General features: G+C 43.1%; 1 protein-coding gene across 8 annotated transcripts in view; it reads right to left on the reverse strand.

The window, feature by feature from the left end:
- The window catches only part of CEP128 (centrosomal protein 128), a 221,780-nt gene that overhangs the window by 183,682 nt on the left and 18,677 nt on the right, over positions 1-19,421 (reverse strand). For all 8 annotated transcript variants that reach the window (XR_014547550.1, XM_083611522.1, XM_083611526.1 and 5 more), the window contains exons 8-11: positions 14,170-14,286; positions 6,031-6,117; positions 4,214-4,288; positions 1,892-2,024 (exon numbers count right to left, since the gene is read on the reverse strand). Coding sequence is in view for 7 of the 8 variants with exons in the window: in XM_083611522.1 (XP_083467648.1) it covers positions 1,892-2,024; positions 4,214-4,288; positions 6,031-6,117; positions 14,170-14,286 (412 nt within the window). In the remaining variant the exon portion in view is untranslated. The remainder of the gene's footprint in view (positions 1-1,891; positions 2,025-4,213; positions 4,289-6,030; positions 6,118-14,169; positions 14,287-19,421) is intronic.

The following is a 19,421-nucleotide window of genomic DNA, read 5'->3' on the forward strand; positions in this document are numbered from 1 at the left end:
CCACAGCTTGTATGGTTCAGATGACACACCAAACTGAAGCTAAGCAAAAATAGAAGCAAAGACTTCAAAACTCCTCACTGTGGCCATGTCAAAATGAGGATGAAAGACTTCGAGCTCAGAGGAAGCTATGCTTGTTCTTGCAAGTCAAATCAGCCCATAAAACAAAGTTTATCGACCAGCAGTGTTGGTGGCTTTGACTATAGGATAAGATGATAGTTAGATAAACAGAAAGATAGATAGCTCGGTTACAGTAAATACCAAATTACTTTAAATTTCTTTTCAATTCTATGAGGAGACTGACATGGCAAGCACAGGCCTCCATAAATTATCTTACTGCCTCCAGTGCCTTGTGGATTACTCTTGGATGGGATGAAGATTAAGGCAGTTCACACCTTGACCAAAAAAGAAGTGGGATTCCATCGGGTTCTAGGCAGGCATTGCTTATAGACACTGGCAGCAGACCACAAAGATAAAACACAAAAATGTGTCATCTGACGAAGATGGAAGGGTGCCCTCAAATTTTGCTTTAAAAAAAGGAGTTGGGTTAAAAATGATCAAAAAAGTATTTTCTGTTCTTTATTTGTCTGAACACCTTCTGAACTTCCCTGCAGAAAATATTATGTGGAACAGCCTCAATTTGATAGTCGTGAGAATTTTCATGCATCCCATTCTGTAAGATAACTGCATCTTCTTCACCCTCCTGCTTTCCTTCAAGAATATTCAAATGAAATGCCCTTCCCAAATTCTATTACCTGAAAAAGGGTCCATTTCACTTATTCTGTATTCAAACAATACAGTATTGTGTATGTGTTTTCTATGACATTTTCTGAATGCCTATGAAGAATATTTTTTAAAAATATATATACTTTGGCTTTCCTATTAATTATTCTTGGGTAAATTAGATTCATTGTCATGTCAGGAAGGTAAGCCATGCTCATGTTTCCTCTGACAGAGTGAGAGCAGTGTCAAGTAACAGAAATATCCACGTTTCAAGAAGGAAAGCCTGACACTGGACCTTGGCTAGAAGCATCTCCATTCATACAGTGGAAAGGATATACGAGGGATATTGAGGCTTGAGGATGCAACTGCTATTTGTAGCCGTTTTAAGCATACCAGCAGGGCACATTTAGAGATCAACCTATATTGATTTGTTCTGCATCACATGGGACCAAAGCTGAGCTCTACTGAGCACAGCTGATTTGCAACCTCCATTTACTGCCACACAGTGCTCCCCTACTAGCCCTTTGAAAATGAATGGCTAGCACACAACAGTAGGTTTCGGTGGATTGCTTCCAGACCCTACTGATGCAATTACTTCTAGTGAATGCTCCAGATCTAGCTCCTAATATTTTTCACACACTACTGCCTGCCTCTGCTATCTCTGTGCAACTTCTACCATGCTCGTTACGATAGCAGGGACCTACAGCTCGGACAAGACAAGCCCAAATTCCAATTCATAATCCTTCAGCAGCCTGTAAGAAATCAGATCCTAGCTGGTTGCCAGTCTACCTAACAAAAAAAAATGTATTAGCAAGACTTTTGCTAAATCAAGAATTTAAGATATGAAATACGAACTGCCTAGCGTTTGCTAAATTGCAGCTTCGATAATGGCTCACATTTAATTTACACAACTGCTTTCACATAAATCTCTGAATTAACTTTTGTCTATTTCGGTCATGATGAGGAGGAAGTTCAATGTGCTGAGATTGTGAGCAACAGACATTGAGACATATGCTTTTGTTCACAACTTGATTTTGCCCACAGTTCTCCATTATTTCCAGCTTTCAGTAAACCAAGACTTGCCATTTCAAGCGCTGAGTCTTCCTCAAGGTGTAGTTACTATAAGGTCTTATTTTTCTGTCCTGAATAGTAATGGGAAAGAGAGTGTTACCTCTTTGCCTCCTCCCGTCATCCTTTTGCTCAGCTGGATGGCTCTGGCGATGCATGGCAACCTGAGATATTTGATGGTGAAGATTCAGTCGTTCCTCTTCTGCTCTAAGGAGTTGGGAACGAAGATCCTCAATCTAACACACACACACACACATATACACAGACAAGTGCCAGCTTTTTTAACAAACCAGAAACCAATTTCAATAAAATGTGGAGGCATATTTTCACTGACATTATCAATTCTTTAAAAGATCCTAAAGCAAAATGTGATCATAACCCATTACCCATACACTATACTTAGCAATGAGCCAAGCATGAGATTTCTCTGTTTTAAATGGAAGCTTCAGATTCAAAAGGATATCTCCACCTGGCTCCCTCCTTATCAAACTGCCTTGGTCTTCGGCTTTTTCAGTTTGGGGGGTTGTTTAAGTTATGCCTCTTCACACAGGCCCCTGGGTCCTCATGCTGTTGTTGAAAGGAGGCTGCTGGGATAGCTGATCTTATCAGTCACTATACTGCTTTGCCAGTGAGTATTATCTCACTGCTGCTACACTGATGTGCTGTTTTGGAGGATTTAAGCAGCCTTGGTTCTTTTATAAATGTTAATTGTTTTACATTTTATTTCGTCTTTTGTAAACTGCTTTGCCATTCTTAAAGAAACGTTGTTATCTAACTGAATTAATAATAGGAAAAATAAGGCAAGGGACCTCTCCACATGCAATCAGAAACCCTGCCTACTCAAAAGGTTCCCAAGCACACACAGGTTCCTTCACAGGTTATCCATGTATGGAATGGGGGTATCCATGTATGGAATGGGGGTAACAATCTCAAATTGCCCTCTGAGGGCATTTTGCGTAATTTTGTGCACTGCAACACCAAGATGGGGCAAAACTGGGCTGTTACAAAACCAAGGACACCAACCGAGCCTCAATGAAACACAAAGAGGTTTATGTGACTAGCTGGTTTTGCTTCTGAATAAATTATACAGCTAGAGGCCAGCAGAGAGATTAGCCACTTCAAGGCAATTTGTTTTCGCAAAGTTATAATTTGCTTGTGCAAAAGTAAAAGAAGGTAAAGCAGTTCCAGGAGGGAGGGTGGGGTGCTGCTGGTGGAGGAATCCAATCGCTCTTTTCACTGTCTTTAGTAAATTACTTTCTCTGCTCTTTCAAAATATATTGAAATATGCCCAATAATTTATACTATCACAACATTAAACAACCTTTAAAAGCAAAGAAAGTAAACTATAAATATAATGTGTAATCTATTTCATCATATCCATAGGTATGCAGCTGTGAATGCGTAAGTGAGAATTTATTTTTAACCAAACTAAAAAAAAAAAAAAAACAGCTATGGAGCGTCTTATTTGGCGTGACGGTCTGCAGAACTAATTTTCTAGAGTGTCAATTAGAACAGAGTAAGATCCAAATGCAGAGCGATCCCTGAAAGCAAACACTAGGCACATTCCAGCTGTGGCAAACTACAGTATAAAGTAAGTCCTTCAAGCTGCTGATGCTATCATGTAGCTTGTTGTCCCCTCCTGCTTTCATACAACATATTCAAGTGCTAGCTTCCCCTACCCACCCAGTGTGGTGCAGCAGACAGAATGCTAAACTTGGGCCCAGCAGACCTGGTTCAGATCCCCCAAATAGCTATAAAGCCAAACAAACACACATTCTAAGTGTTCTTTCACTAGAGTGAGCAGGATACAAAAGGCAAAACGTTATGTTAATCTGCCATGCCACAAGATAAGCCAGCCAATCAGCTTCAGCTACATTTCTTAAGCTGACTATGGCAAAACAGCTTCATGTTGCTCTCATTTGCGTGTTACGCTAAGTCAAACCATGGTTTAGCACAAATAAGCAAATGCTGGACTCCTTTGCTGCTGCACTAAGCAAAACCACAGCTTGGCTTAGCACGTCGTTTTAACCCAGAGTAGCAGTTCTGCTCTATGCAGACAAATCATGAGCTGAAACCAAGACTTGCCTTTGGTTTACGGCTCATAGTTTCTCCAGGGAGGGCTAGACCAGGAGCTTGAGTCTGGACAACATGCTAAGGCAAACCACAGTTTACCACAGCAGCACAATGACTGGACTGGAGCAAAGCACCATCTCCTCTCCGGAGGCCTACACATCTGCACTAAGCTTAGCGCCATGTGAGAACCAGATTAATAAACTATCATTCTGTAATAGAGCTTGGTATGCACTTTTGTGACTGGTTTCTTATCATACTTATTTCTAACTTCCTACCGCACTATTTGATAGAAAGTTTTAAGAGCACTGCCTACTGTGAACGGAGACAGGTTTTTACACAGGAAAGTGGTTACCTGGTGGAGAAGAACCTCTCTGCTGTTTTCCGACTGATCCAGTTTCCTCCGGGACTGCTCCAAATCTTGTTCAAGCTTATTCGGATTAGAAAGAGTGAGAAAAAAATCATTCCACTGCTAGTAATGTCATGAATTATTTAGCTACAATATTTAATATACCCAGAAGTCTGCTAAACGCTCATTTCCTATGCAACACTTTGCTAAGCTCGTCAAATGCCTATTATCCCAATGGTTCCTTAGATCAAACGATCTGTTTACAAATACATGCATTTCTTCCTCTCCTAAAAACTACGTTATGTAACTGAGTTGCACGTGTTATCTCCCTCATACTCTAGATGGGCTCCCCTTTCAAGGTAGCAAAACAGAGCACTTTGAAAGGTTGTTTGACTCATAATAACCAGAAATCCCAGATTGAGAAGGAAAAAAAGCAAAAACCCAAAGGCACATTAAAAAAAAAGAAACACCCAGAATTTCAAGCCAGAATGAAGAATGGGTATTGCAGATGTCTGTGATTAACTCAAAACTGAACGCAAGTTCTTGAAAGAACAACAAATACCCTCTTAGTTATAGTTATATTAGCCCTTGAAAGGGTTTGGAAAGTGAAGCTGCTGCGAAATGCAGCAGCCAGAATAATTTCTGGTACTTGGCTTTCCTGACCACACCACTCGGTTTGAGTCCAGGCCTAACTCAAAATCCTGGTTATTACATATAAAGCTCCAAACATCCTAGGACCAGGATATTTCAAGGACCTTCTCCTCCTGTGTTAACTTGCATGACAGTAGCAGTTGGCAGCATAACAGGGGCAGTGTGGTCCTGCTTCCCAATGCTGAGTGGGGTTGCCTTCTACCGAGAGGGGAAAGGGGTGGGGAGCTTGGTGCAGTGCAGGCGTGATGCAACAAATCTGGCTCCTATTTATTTATCTAAGGTATTTCTATAATGCTTAATATTTTGAATTCCTAAGCAGTGTGAATCAAATGTGTTTTATGCACACACACGAACACAGAATTAAGAATCATACAAACAGAAAACTACCTTATAAGGCCTGCTAAAATAGAGACGTCTTAGTCAAGTGCCTGAAATTAAGCAGGGAGGGGACCTGATTATTCTCAGCCAAAAGGGAGGGCCACAGGACTGGGTCCCCAATGCTGAATGCAAGGCCTCTGGAAATTATGAGCCAGTGACCCCACCAAGTTCCACACAAGTTCGGAACCGGCAAGCCAGATGAACAATGCCACCCAGCGTGCACCACTGCACCACCAGCTACTGCTGCCTAATAATAATTCAAAGAATAATAATTCAGAAGAAAGGTATGTTTGGCAAGGACCCAATAGAGGATCTTTTGAGTGGTGGCTCCCCAGTTGTGAAAATCCCTCTGAAGGGAGGTTAGTTCAGCAGGTGGGGAAGGCATTTTTATTTCACCAAGCTTTTGCCGCATTTTAATTCTCGCTTTTCTATTGCATTTGTTTTATTGGTTTCTTCTCCTACCCCCTAGTTTTAATAGCAGTGAGTGTTTTAACTGTTGTCAAGGGCCAAATTTATCTGCGTGGGCCTCAACAAATATGACGCCTTCCTGTTTTTACAGGCTTAAGTATTCTTGATGTAGGTCACCTTGGAAGGAGCAGTACAATCTGGGCATGTGCTGCTGAAAAGAAGCTGGACATCTTACTATGAAAGGCACAGAGTTTGATGCTGATACCTGCTATTATATGTTAAAGCAAACATGCTTCATATTTTTAAAGCATGGGTGCAAAAGTCACTGCATCAATTGCAACATGAAGATACTACACCATGAACATTAAAAAAAAAACACAACTTACTTTGTTTTTTTCACCCTCCATTTTCAGTACTTTATTCTTCAAGACAGTTTCCACTTCATTAGCTTTAGCATCTTGTTGTTTTAAAGCCTTGAAGGAAGAAAATGGGAATTTGTTTCTTTTTTGCAAAACCATCAAAGCCTTAATTTATAAAATATGCTGACATTTGTATTATTTACACATGCACAAACACAGCAGAACACACTGGTGTGTGAGATTATATCGTGCAAAGCTATAAATAGATGTATCGAATGCATAGTGTCCACAACTAAGCTTGATACCTTGCAATCCATTAGCTTCCATACCCCAATAAGCAAACTGAGCCTCAGCCTGCCTCAACTCTCCCTTCAAGACACAGAATGTTTAACCCTTTCCCAAGCTGGATGTATGTTCAAAATCATAAACTCCCACACCTATTTTAACTCTCAAAAGATATATAAGATCCCCTATCTTTTACCTCTTGGGGAGAAAAACAGTGGGGTGTGTGGAGAAATTTTCAGTATACAGATAGCTAGGATGGAAAGGGTTAAACAGCCCTCTTCTGCCACTCAGTTGGAAGTCACCCATCAGGTGGCACTGTGGCCTAAACCAATGAGCCTCTTTGGCTTGCCGATCAGAAGGTCGGCCGCGTGTGGTTTAAATCCTTCCGGTGGGTTGAGCTCCCATTGCTCTGTTCCAGCTCCTGCTAACCAAGCAGTTCGAAAGCACACCAGTGCAAGTAGATAAATAGGTACTGCTGCAGCGGGAAGGTAAACGGCATTTCCGTGCGCTCTAGCACTTGTCATGGTGTCCCGTTGCGCCAGAAGTGGTTTAGTCATGCTGGCCACATAACCCAGAAATCTGTCTGTGGACAAACGCCGGCTCCCTTGGCCTGAAGCGAGATGAGTGCCACACCCCATAGCCGCCTTTAACTGGACTTAACTGTCCAGGGGTTCTTTACTTTTACCGTTACCTTATCTGACAAAAGCATTGCACTTCCACTTGATATGTCTACCCAGCATTGCTGGAAGTGATAAGTAATGGGGCCATCAGGCAGAAGGCAGGCTGTATAATTGCAGACAAATCTAGGAAGTCCCCTTGCCAGCATGGCTATGTGTACAACAGGGTAGGGCAATCTCATTGGCTCCAGCCCAAGAAGCCCAACTTAAGCCTATCAGAAGGACATTTCAGAATAGTAAACCAATAACTGAGCTCCTTGCATGATTCTTAAGCAGCACAGGTGAAAACCAAAATGTAGTAGAATAAAGGGTTCAAAGTAACCCAGGTTTAACTAGATTTAAACAGTTTAAAACAGGAAAGTAGCAGTTATGGGGAAGTTTAAGCCCTCCAAGTACTATTGCTAGGTAGAGAAGACAATTCTGGCAATGTAGGCAAATAATCTTTACTTGGTCTAAGGCAGTTTCCTGGTGAATTTACATCACAGAGGAATGTATGCAGCTTGGAGATGCCTTGCATACTGGCTCCACAATGTCAGCTATACTAGCGAAGAAAAACTAGAAGCAATAAGTAACCGCAGAAGATTTTGCTAACACAGAATAGGAATTAGGCATCTTATCATTAAGACATCTTAACTCAGTCTTGGAAATCAATATGCCAACCTCAGCTTATCAAAGCAGCACTGAAGGATATTTAGGCCATTAAGCAGCAATAACATGAAATAAAAAAGCAATCTCTCACCCCACTGGTATTTCAAATAAGCCATTCCATTTTATTTTCCAGGTACAGTAAAAATAAATAGTCCATAACTGTATTGGTTTTACGAAAAGCAGGAATATGACTAAACAGCACATACATACACACAAAAGGAAATTTTCAGAACCAAGGAAAATGCAGAGTCTCTCACATACCACACCTGCAAGTAAATCAAACCTATTTTGCCTAGACTGCTCTGCCAATAGCATACTCGCATCAGTCACTTGTGACCTAACAGAAATAAAGAACTGACTTCAGACTATGGTTGAAGATCCTAGCTCGTTCCCAACTTAATAATCAAAGGTTTTGAGTTTGGATTTAACAGGAAACAATCATTGAGTGGATTTCCTGGGTTAATTGCAGTGTGCGGAGAAGGGAGGAAAACAATGGAAACCGCCTTATATCGAGTCAGACCCCTGGTCCATCTAGCTCTCTCCAAGGTTTCACACGGGAAACCATTCCCAATCCTGCCTGGAGATATTGGGGATTGAACCAAAGACTTTTTGCCTGCAAAGCAGATTCTCCACCACTGAACTATGAGAGCTGGCAGTAGCATATGTCGGAGTCTGCAGGCACAAAGCTGGCACAGGTCCCAGAGATCTAACCCAAGATCTGTACATCCAAACCAGGCCACTGCCTTTGTTGTTGTTTAGCCGTTTAGTTGTGTCCGACTCTTCGTGACCCCATGGACCAGAGCATGTCAGGCACTTCTGTCTTCCACTGCCTCCTGCAGTTTGGTCAAATTCATGCTGGTAGCTTCGAGAACACTATCCAACCATCTTGTCCTCTGTCGTCCCCTTCTCCTTGTGCCCTCCATCTTTCCCAACATCAGGGTCTTTTCCAGGGAGTCTTCTCTTCTCATGAGGTGGCCAAAATATTGGAGCCTCAGCTTCACGATCTGTCCTTCCAGTGAGCACTCAGGGCTGATTTCCTTCAGAATTGATAGGTTTGATCTTCTTGCAGTCCATGGGACTCTCAAGAGTCTCCTCCAGCACCATAATTCAAAAGCATCAATTCTTCGGCGATCAGCCTTCTTTATGGTCCAGCTCTCACTTCCATACATCACTACTGGGAAAACCATAGCTTTAACTATACGGACCTTTGTTGGCAAGGTGATGTCTCTGCTTTTTAAGATGCTGTCTAGGTTTATCATTGCTTTTCTCCCAAGAAGCAGGCGTCTTTTAATTTCGTGGCTGCTGTCACCATCTGCAGTGATAATGGAGCCCCAGAAAGTAAAATCTCTCACTGCCTCCATTTCTTCCCCTTCTATTTGCCAGGAGGTGATGGGACCAGTGGCCATGATCTTCGTTTTTTTGATGTTGAGCTTCAAACCATATTTTGCGCTCTCCTCTTTCACCCTCATTAAAAGGTTCTTTAATTCCTCCTCACTTTCTGCCATCAATGTTGTGTCATCTGCATATCTGAGGTTGTTGATATTTCTTCCGGCAATCTTAATTCCGGCTAGGGGCCACTGCCTAGCCTTGCCTATTCAGAAGTTCCCAAAGCTGAACAACCAAGGGAGCATACTGCCAGCCTCCTACTGGACCAAGGGGGTGTTCCAAAGACCCACACATCTGGTTCTGCATGATCAGAAGGAGGGGCTTTGGATTTGTGTTTCTCAAAACAGCAGACACCCGCCATACACAGCAAGCTGCTTTTGAAACCAAGGAGACTTTCAAAAGCAGTCTGTGATAGAAAACCCTACCACGCGTGCTCAAGCTTGTGGGAATGCCTCAAGCGGCGCTTTGGATCCCAGCCCACATTTACCAAGGAGGGGAATCAGCCCATTGTTCAGGCTTCTATTTAATTTCTTCAAAGTGATCATCTGGATAGAGGAAAACAGTCCTTTATGATTACCCTAAGTGTTGTAAAGAGCATAACACTTAAAACTTATTTATTAAAAAAAAACACACCCCCAATGTTAATGACAGACACTTTCCCCCAAAGAGCCAACTATCTAAGTAAACTACGATAATGCTGTGGAGTGACAAATCGAGTTCAGATAAGAGCTACAGCAATTACAAAGTCAGTGTCATACGGTGTCAAGAGCAATTGTGTTTGCTGCTATATTTCTCTAATTAAAAGTTATGGAAGAATAAATAAGAAGGTGCGTACTACAGGCACAGTAATTGTTAAATAGGGTTATCCTCAAGACATGCATGTAATAAGAAGCTTTTCTTCTCCTAAGCCTGGGAAATTGCAGACCCATCAGCCAAACATGAATCACAAGTAAATTGATGGATGGTGCTATTAAAACCAGGGATGCCAAATATACAGAAGAAGGTGAAAAAGAATCCTTCCCAAGGAAGAATAAGCATCATTTCTGCAGCAGGAAGACTCGCCTCACCAACAATTTTCGGGAGTGCAATTTAGCTGTTATTCAACACGTTGACTCTCAAAAACACTTCTGACAGCATCAAAGGTCCATGAGAAGGAAGATCCTTTTACAGAGGACCAAGCAGCAGCATTCTGTCAAGCTATAGCAGAAGGAAAGGTGGGGCTGCAGGACCATTCCATCAGCTTGCCTGGAGGACCAGCCCCATTTAGCTCCTTCCTCCATCAACTGCCACCTGGCAGAGGGAGAGGGGGAAAGCAGGACCACTCCATCAGCCCTGCTGAGATCAGCTCTGCTTGACTCCTCCTTCCCTCCATTCCAGCTGATCAATATAAGAACTGACATGTGTGACTTCAGGAAGCAACCCTTAGATTGTAAACTTGTGGGCAGGGACTGTCTTGTTTCCATTGATCTTATGTAAGTTCCTGCGGGGGGGGGGCCTTACTTAAAACATTTAAGTTGTGCAGGCCGGTTAGGAGCATCCTCAGAAACACCACCATCCCTGGGCCCGGCTGGCAAGTATTTTCAATGATCCGCCCAGCCAGCACAACTCTTCTCCTTGATAAAAATCACTCAGCACTGACAAGAGGCAAAAAGCCAGGTGTCTACAGGCCCCACTGCTTACCACCTGACAAGTTCATGGAAGCAAGAGGGTACTTCCATGGCCCAGGAGACACTGAGAGGGAACAGATGCTATGCAGCACAGCACCAGAAGCATCCTCTTCTCCTCCACCACTGGAGGAGGTCAAGGCTCCTGCTGCATTAAGAAGGGTTGTGCCACGTCCAGGGCTAGGCAGGGCCAGAAATGATGGCTCTGGGCACTGAACATATCCATCATCCATTTGTCTGTCTAGCACTACATTATCACACTTTAATCCATCTCTGGATTATATTTGTGCAGTGCATCCCTTTGTGGGTGGGATCTTTTTAATGCATTTCTCCTTCCTCTTGGTTTTAACGTGTCTATGTGGGGCTTATTGTCTATTTGTTTGGTTGGAAGTCGCTTTGGGTTGCCCTAGGCAAGATGAAGTGACTGACAAATTAAAGGAATGAATAAATAAATAGCCCATTTTGGCCCTTAGGACCAGCTGTAGGGGACTGAGGACTTCTCTCCAATGAGACTAGAAGAGCAATGCAAGAAGATCTGAAGAATGGACAGGGGGAGAAGCCAGTTACAGTCCTGAACTGGGGAATGCCTCTTAGATTAGGGGTGGTGAATAGGGGTCCCTTCAGCTGTTGCCAAACTGCAATTTGCATCGTTGCTGACCATTGGGACATGCTGGCTGATGCTGAAGTCCATCAAAATTTGGAGGGCAACAGATTCCCCACTACTGTCTTAGGGGATGCAGACAGTGTGTTGTGGGAAGGTGATCTTCAGCTCACTCTTTATTTTCACCATAGCTACTGTTGGCCAATCAGGGAACCAGTTGGGGACAAAATGCTGGACTAGTTAGACCCTTTGCCTGAGCACAGAATACACAGTTCCGCATTATGTTCACTTCCTCAAGAAATGACCCCAACACCCAGGAGCTCAGTTGCCCCCCCCTCCACACACCTCCCCTAATGCCTCTCTTTAGGCATTAGTTCAAGAAAAACATAAAAATGTCAAAAGTCCAAATCACAAAATTGGGGAGTGGGAAGAGAAACTGGAAAGGATTTTAGAGTGCCCTTACAACAATTAGCACTCCAGAATGCAACATGCATAAAGAAATCACACGTTTAACTGCAGGCCGGACCGTAGGGGGTATAAATAAAATGTGCACCTCTATGCCATCACTACTAAAAAGAGAAAAGAAATTCAGCACATTTCAACAAGGTTTGAAACTGTGAAATGGGATTTGCTCAGCCCCCTTGCTCTTCACGGATGGCAAAACACTGGCTCCTAGTGGCCACAAAGATTCTGCAGGCTTTTTTTTTCTCAAAATGCATTGGCGTCGTAAAGATTTGAAAGCAACTGAAAAGATAAATAAACTCTGAGAAGCAAATTTAATCCCATGTAAATCAATTCAAATGGCAGGAAATCAATTCTTACCCTAAATACATAGTTGTGTTGACTAGCTGTTAGTTAGTTAGTTAGTTAGTTAGTTAGTTAGTTGGCTTCTGTCTGTCGCAAGAGACAATGGAGTGCGCCTCTGAGGGTGAAGTCAAACCGCTGTGTTAGTATAACCAAAGTTACCTCCCTGGGGTGCAAGCCAGGCAAACCACTCTTTATTATACAGTGGCATCCCTTGGCTTTGAGTGTTGGTCAAATTTCTTTTATTCGACCAAAGCCTCATGATAAGCACAGTTAAGGGAAAGTGGTAAGAACATAACACAACCCCTGGTTCATCAGCTCTGCAACCTTCCAACAGAGGCAAATGACAGCCAGGAGTAGGAAGCTGGGCCAGGGGGCTGCAGTGGTTGGCAGTGGACCCCTGCTATTGTTCTTTTTAAAAAATGCATACAGAGGTTTGGAAACAACAGTACAGTGCTACCTCAGGTTACATACGCTTCAGGTTACAGACTCCGCTAACCCAGAAATAGTACCTCAGGTTAAGAACTTTGCTTCAGAATGAGAACAGAAATTGTGCAGCACCAGCGGGAGGCCCCATTAGCTAAAGTGGTGCTTCAGGTTAAGAACAGTTTCAGGTTAAGAACAGACCTCCAGAACGAATTAAGTTCTTAACCCAAGGTACCACTGTATAGGCAACTCCCAATTTACACGGAGGTTACATTCCAAGGCATCGCGTTCATCAGTGAAATTGCATATAATTGAAACACAATTGGCAAAGCCTGAAAACACCAGAATCGCTCCCTCCAAACCTCCTTGCTCAAACTCAATAACTCTCCACATGCCTCAGAAGTCGGTGCAAATTGTAAATTGCATTTACAAAGGCTCATGGGATAGCCAGACACTGTTTTCACATTTTCTTTTTTGCCCTCCCTGGGTTCTTTTAGGGCCACACCTGCCATTTTTAAAGTCACTTTGGGGTTCAGTGCAATGCGCACTTGCGCGGTTGCAAATCAATTGGCTATTGCCGGTACCAAAAGATGCACATAGCTCCTGAAAAAGTGACAAACATCTGGAAAAAATAAAAAATTGCTAGCCCATTTGAGAATTTACTGTGCAGAACTCAAACACCTTCATTTCCTCTCCACTCTAATGGATCACAACCTTTTACCACCATTCCGTGAAATTTAAAGACAGAGAGAGAATTCAAAACTCTTTGACCCAAGAAGAGCACATGAATCTTTACCCAAATTAAAATGTATGCTACTTTCTCTCTTTTTCTTCTTTAATGTGACCTCCGAAAGGAGAGTCACTCTTTCAGAACAGAAAGTGTCAATCTAAATTAATCCTCACCGGCTTATACTGCACTGTATAATCTGCAATTGCCTTTTTTTTAAAAAAAGCACATAGGTCACCACATGTATTAAGGCAACCAAATATGAAATTAAACTTTTCATAGACTCTGTGAGACACCAGAGTAAAGTCAGTCAGAGATGACTATCCAAATAATCGCCCAAGCACTTAAATTAAATCTAAAATTACAAAGTACGCATTTTATCTCCCCGAGGTTTTCAAGTGTTAGGGTGGAGTAATTTCTCTACCACTCTTGCAGGCATTTCACACACTCTTTTCTAAGAGAGGGCCAAAAGGGCCTTAATTTGCCTTTTCAAAAAGCGAACAATAGCTCAGTTTGTCTCCACAGCACAAACTCTTGTACTCTGCCAGATGCATTTTGCTTCAAGCAAAGCTGATTATACAGCACGAGGAAACCGGCTATTCATTACATCATATTTAGGCTTCAAGAGAGCAGTATTCACAAGGTGGTTGTTAACAGCATTTTTAACAGTTTAAATCTTAGGTGTAACTGAAGATGTTTAAAAAGAAACACAAAAAAACCCCCCAAAGCCTGCTCAGAACCAAAAAACGCTTTAAATACTCGCTGCCTCAGGGAAGAGAACCCCTTTCATGTATGGCTGTCTGACAGTTCGCTTGATGCACAACAAAATGCATCTGCAAAAATGGCAGTCATTCCTTGAAATAATTAGCTCAGACTAGACAGGGAGCAAGGACCAGATAGATATGCAGTTCTGTACGTATTTTAAAAAAACTCGACTGCTTTGCATACCTCCTGCAGATGCAGAGACATGTGTCCCAGCTGATCCTGACGTCTTTCAACAAGCTGCCTTTCCGAGCGGATTTCTCGTTCTATCTCCTGAAGCCTCCTCTCCACCTGTTCCGACACCTTCAATGAAAAAGGCGGGTTGGGGAGAAGGGAAATTCTTCTGTTAGCACGGTATTGAAAGTTAAAAAAAATACCGCTCGTTTTTCTAGCAAAGTAAATGCAAAGGCCTAAGTACAATTGTGAAGTCCTCCGTTTGTTAGCAATGAAATGCCTATCTGCCTGTGGTAAAGAAGAGGAAAAATGAGAGCGGGGAGCTCCACTCAGGTCGTCTGTGCCCTCCAACACCACCTCCCTTCACAGGGCCAAGAGAAACACCTGCCCCATGGGAAGGACAAAGAAAGCAAAGCAAGTAAGCAAAGACAACTACAGGACCGGCTCCAGTTGGACTGTCCCCACCTCCCCAAGCCTTGCACTCCATGCCATTTATTTGTCTTAGTCTTTTTAAAATGTAAACTGCCTCAGGTACCTTGGCAGAAAGATGGTACCGTATATACTCGAATATAAGCCGACCCAAATATAAGCCGAGGCACCTAATTTTACCACAAAAAACTGGGAAAACTTATTGACTCAAGTATAAACCGGTTCACCACACCACAAACCTGGTGGTGGCAGCAGTGGCGGAGGAAGAACAAGCAGCCCGAAAGGCTACTTTCGGGCTACTCATTCCTCCTCCGCCGCCACAGACAGCGGCTAAGGCGGAGGAGGAAGGAGCAGCCAGAAAGGACCCTCACTCGAGTATAAGCCGAGGGGGGCTTTTTCAGCATCAAAAATGTGCTGAAAAAATCGGCTTATACTCGAGTATATACGGTATATAAATGCAGCAAACAAATTTGGGCTGCCTTGGGAAGTTTGGAGACTGAGCCTCATTGTGCGGTTTGATTCACATGGGACCCCGGCCGAAGGCAGCATTTTCTTCGGAGTCTGTGGCACAGTGGGTCAGTGCGTCTGGCTGTTAACCAGAAGGTTTGTGGTTCAAGCCCACCCAGAGATGGTTATGGGCAGGATTCATGCATTTCAAGGGGTTGGGCTAGATGACCCCTCACGGTCCCTTCCAATTCTATATTTCTATGATTCTGTAAGTCTTTCTCTCCCTTGCCTAATTTCAGGGCCTTGACCAGGGCATTTGGGTGGAGCTGAGACAGAGAGTGCTGCTTAATTCACTTGGGGGTGTAACCTGAGCCACGAAGAACTTAAAAAGCATTGCAATCAATCTGCATCTGCTAAAACCCAAAATCTCTTCGGTAACAGACTGGGTTCTTTTGACCAGTTGACCACTGCCACACATGAGGCATGTTACCATGTAGTGCTTTGTATGCGAGTACAAGGTTAATAATAATTAATTTTATTTATACCCTGCCCTCCCCAGCCAGAGACGGGCTCAGGGCGGCTAACACCAGTAAAATTACAGTGAAAACATAATGGGGGGGGGAGGACCAATTTAAAATACAGGTTTAAATGCAATTTAAAATGCAGCCTCATTTTAAAAGTAGCCCATAGATCAAAACCATAAGGGGAGGGAAACATAAGGGTCAGACTGAGTCCAAACCAAAGGCGAGGCGGAACAGCTCTGTCTTGCAGGCCCTGCGGAAAGATGTCAAGTCCCGCAGGGCCCTAGTCTCTTGTGACAGAGCGTTCCACCAAGTCGGGGCCAGTACTGAAAAGGCCCTGGCCCTAGTTGAGACCAATCTAACCACCTTCCGACTTGGGACCTCCAAAATATTTGAACACAAAAGGCAGGAAATGAAAGCTTCAGAGGAACAGGCCTTTATCATGTCTGCGTGTGGCATGTCTGCGCCCACACGGCACATGTGCAGCATTTGGGTGAGGAGAATCTCAACTTTCATCTTCTTAAAAGGAAAGAAAAAAGGAGGAGGAACATTTGATCACAGCCTTGAGCATATAACCCGGAGAAGCCTCAGAAGCCAGAATTGGAATGAGCTGGAAATCTGGTCACCAGTGAGGCTCCACTGCCCTGCATAGCTATTTCTCACAACTCAAAAAAGCAAATATAATTATGACAAATAAAATATGCAGAACTTGTATTAGTCTTAGAATCCAGCAATATACTTCTTACAAATTTTTCTCTTGTGAAGCTTAATGCGTCCCCAGGTGGTCTCCCATTCAGATCCTGACCTGCTTATTTACAACAAGGTTGCAGCGCCATGTGCCTTCAAACAAAATGTGTGTGATTGTGTGTGTGTGTGTTGACAAATCCTTGGTCAAGTATGATCACACTGCCACCCTAACAGAGCAAAGAGAGATTCATAGGAAGAAGCAGGTTTCACAAGCCTGCAGGTATTCCAGGTGCAAATGTGCATCTGGATGACAAGACTCACATTTGGACCACATTAGAATGGCAGGATGAGTCTTTTGATATGGATGGAAATGTGCAACCCCATCTAGGGTCACTGGTTGTACACATGTGGAACTGGATCAGAGACAACTTACCATAATGTGAAAATTAGATTTTTGTGAAACCACACTGAAATTCCATATGCCACTGCCAGGATTTTTGTTGTTGTAACTTTGCTAAATGACAAATCAAGAACTGAATTAGACTAGCCTCTGGCCTTAAAATAATAAAAAATATGACTGAATGAATCAGTAACTGCAGTAATATGATCAGAAGAATTATTTGCTGTAATTATTTCTTTGCTTTACAGGGAAAGAAAACAGGAAAATAATACTTCCCTAGATTGCGGTTTTCATTCTTTCCTTTCCTCATCTATTTGCAGACACTGCCCTCTAGCAGTGAGCAGGGAGTTGAACATTCTATGCAAACATGGGACTTATTATAGCTTTATGGTAGTTATTGCTTTTTATTGCAGTTTCCATGCTGCAGAACTGTATTCATGGCGTCATAGTACATTTTGCAGCAACATTTATCCATATGATTTGCAAACAATAAATGTTAAGTCATATTTGGAGTTGGCACTACAATCATAACCAACGTCCACAATTATGAAGGTTAGATGTAGTATAGGTTGTGTTTTTCCTTCCAAAATGTCTGTACTTACTGAAAATATACTATAGTTTCCACCGTCTTTAAACTGCTTCTTTACCATTTACACTTGGTTGGAATTGCCGCAACAAAAAGGTCAGCACTAAATTCATAATTTAACCGAACACACCAATGTCATCTCCTTGGCTTGAGTCTCAAAGTGCCCTTTCGCTCGCCAAAAACACCACCTACTCATGGAAGAACAGTTTACAACCTGGAAGAAGGAGGATGTGGAAGGAATGACCCCCAAATTCAGCAAAGTCCTTGCCAATGCTCAGACTCTTATGCAAGACTTTGCACAAGGCCTTTTTCAATGAGCAACTAGAGTTTATATGCTGAACACCCTGTATCTTCCTTGTTCACCTTGCTAATCACGTTATAATGCAATTCCTAGTTTAAACGCATGCAAATGGGAGACTTTTTTTTTACAGTGCAGCATCACAGAGCTGACGAAACAGCAGCAATGCTTTTCCCCCTTCTGCTCACGGTTCTTCGGAACCGAACCCATGTTTTTAAAAACAACTAACATTGTTATATATATATAATCCTTTATTTCATTGGCATTCTGTGTTCTTTGCAAAAGCAATCTGAGCTACACTCCTTGCTTTCTCTTTTAGGGAAAGACATTTAAAAAGTATCAAGAATGGATGATTAATCCATGATTACTGAAGGTTAATTCCCGATTTATTGGAGCCAAATTACTTTTCAAACAACATTAGATGGAAGGTTTTCAAGCAACGCTCCAAAAGAAACCAATCATTACAAGTACTTAAAAAACAGCACGCTAGAGTCAAGGGCAGTTAAAAGTCTAAGCAGCTGTAGCCATGGAACAGAACTTGAGAGAACTGAAATTGCAATCCACAGTATGCAATCAACAGGAACTTCAGTCAAAAGAATAAAAATACGTAAACTTCCAACACAGGAATTCCAAGGATGAAACACCAAATAAGGAGGGGGCAGAGGCTGTATTCTAGAAGTGTCGGGGAGACAGTTGCCCCAACTCACAACCAGCCCCTTATGCAGGCAATGGCAGCATACAAGGCTAAAGCACAACTACACACGTCGGACATGAGACAGGTGTTTTCGGGCTTGTGCTCCTCTAGCAAATGCAATCCAACAATAGACGGAATTTTGCTTCTGCAAAACACACGGCAGTAGAATCAGAAAACCCACTTGAGAATGCGCCACTGCATCCATTTGCAAGCCAAGGGTTCCTCATTTGTATTTAGGTCACAGGTCCTTACAGTTTGTCCAGCTCTGTTCACAAAGCTCCCTCGAGTTTCAAGAACAGCTTGTTGAGCAGCACAAGTGGATGCTGCCGGAGGTGAGGAGAGTGTCAAGAGTCCTGCTGCACACACATGAAAGGGCTGAAGGGAGGGGGAGCCCAACCAGAGAGGGAAAGACACAGGTTAGCCACCCCTGCTCCATGGCCTGCCCTTTGTCAATAGAGGATCAGGTCTATAAATCTCTGAAATTCCACGCTTCACTGAGACCAGCACAAGATCAGAAGATGGTGGCACCTTTGTTGGTTGCCTACGCTGCACACCTATGAGTTTCGCTCACAGCGAAAGGGGTCTTCACACTGCTTCTTGATGCTTCGCTCCAGAGTCCCAGTCTCTCTTTAAAGCTCAAGAGGGGCCTAGAGCCTAAATCTCAGGCAGAGTACCTAGACTTCACAGTCCAAAGGTCATCTGGGTAGAGTATAAGGACACTTGGACAAAGGACTATACAAAGACACAGCAGAAGCCAAGACTAGCTGCTGAGGCCAAAACAGTCCTCATGGCCATTCCCAAATTCTCACCGTTAAACTATTCAGCCACAGCAGCAAAAGCAGATTCCCAGAGAGAAGCCAAAAGGCAAAGGCATGCCATGTTCCGCAAAGCGCTGGTGAGAGTCAACTCTCTGAGATGCCTTCATCCCCAACCCAAACAATCAATACTTGTGACTGTCTGGGGAAGGGAGCTCGCCTCCACCCCCTTCCCCAACCCATCAGCACTGTTTCAATGACAACTATTAAACTGGTGCTGCTCATGTGCATTTAAGCACCTGTGGGAACCATCCCTGGCAGCAGGACAGGGTGTGGAGATGCCAATTCTCCAGCTAATGCTGTAGAAGTTTCCAAAGCTGCTATGTGCAAGCAAAGATCCCATCAGCGCACCTGCACAAAAGGGAATACATGCATATTTTCTGGGAA

The sequence above is a fragment of the Podarcis filfolensis genome, assembly GCF_964270895.1.
Source record: "Podarcis filfolensis genome assembly, chromosome: 1".
NCBI classification, from domain to species: Eukaryota; Metazoa; Chordata; class Lepidosauria; order Squamata; family Lacertidae; genus Podarcis; species Podarcis filfolensis.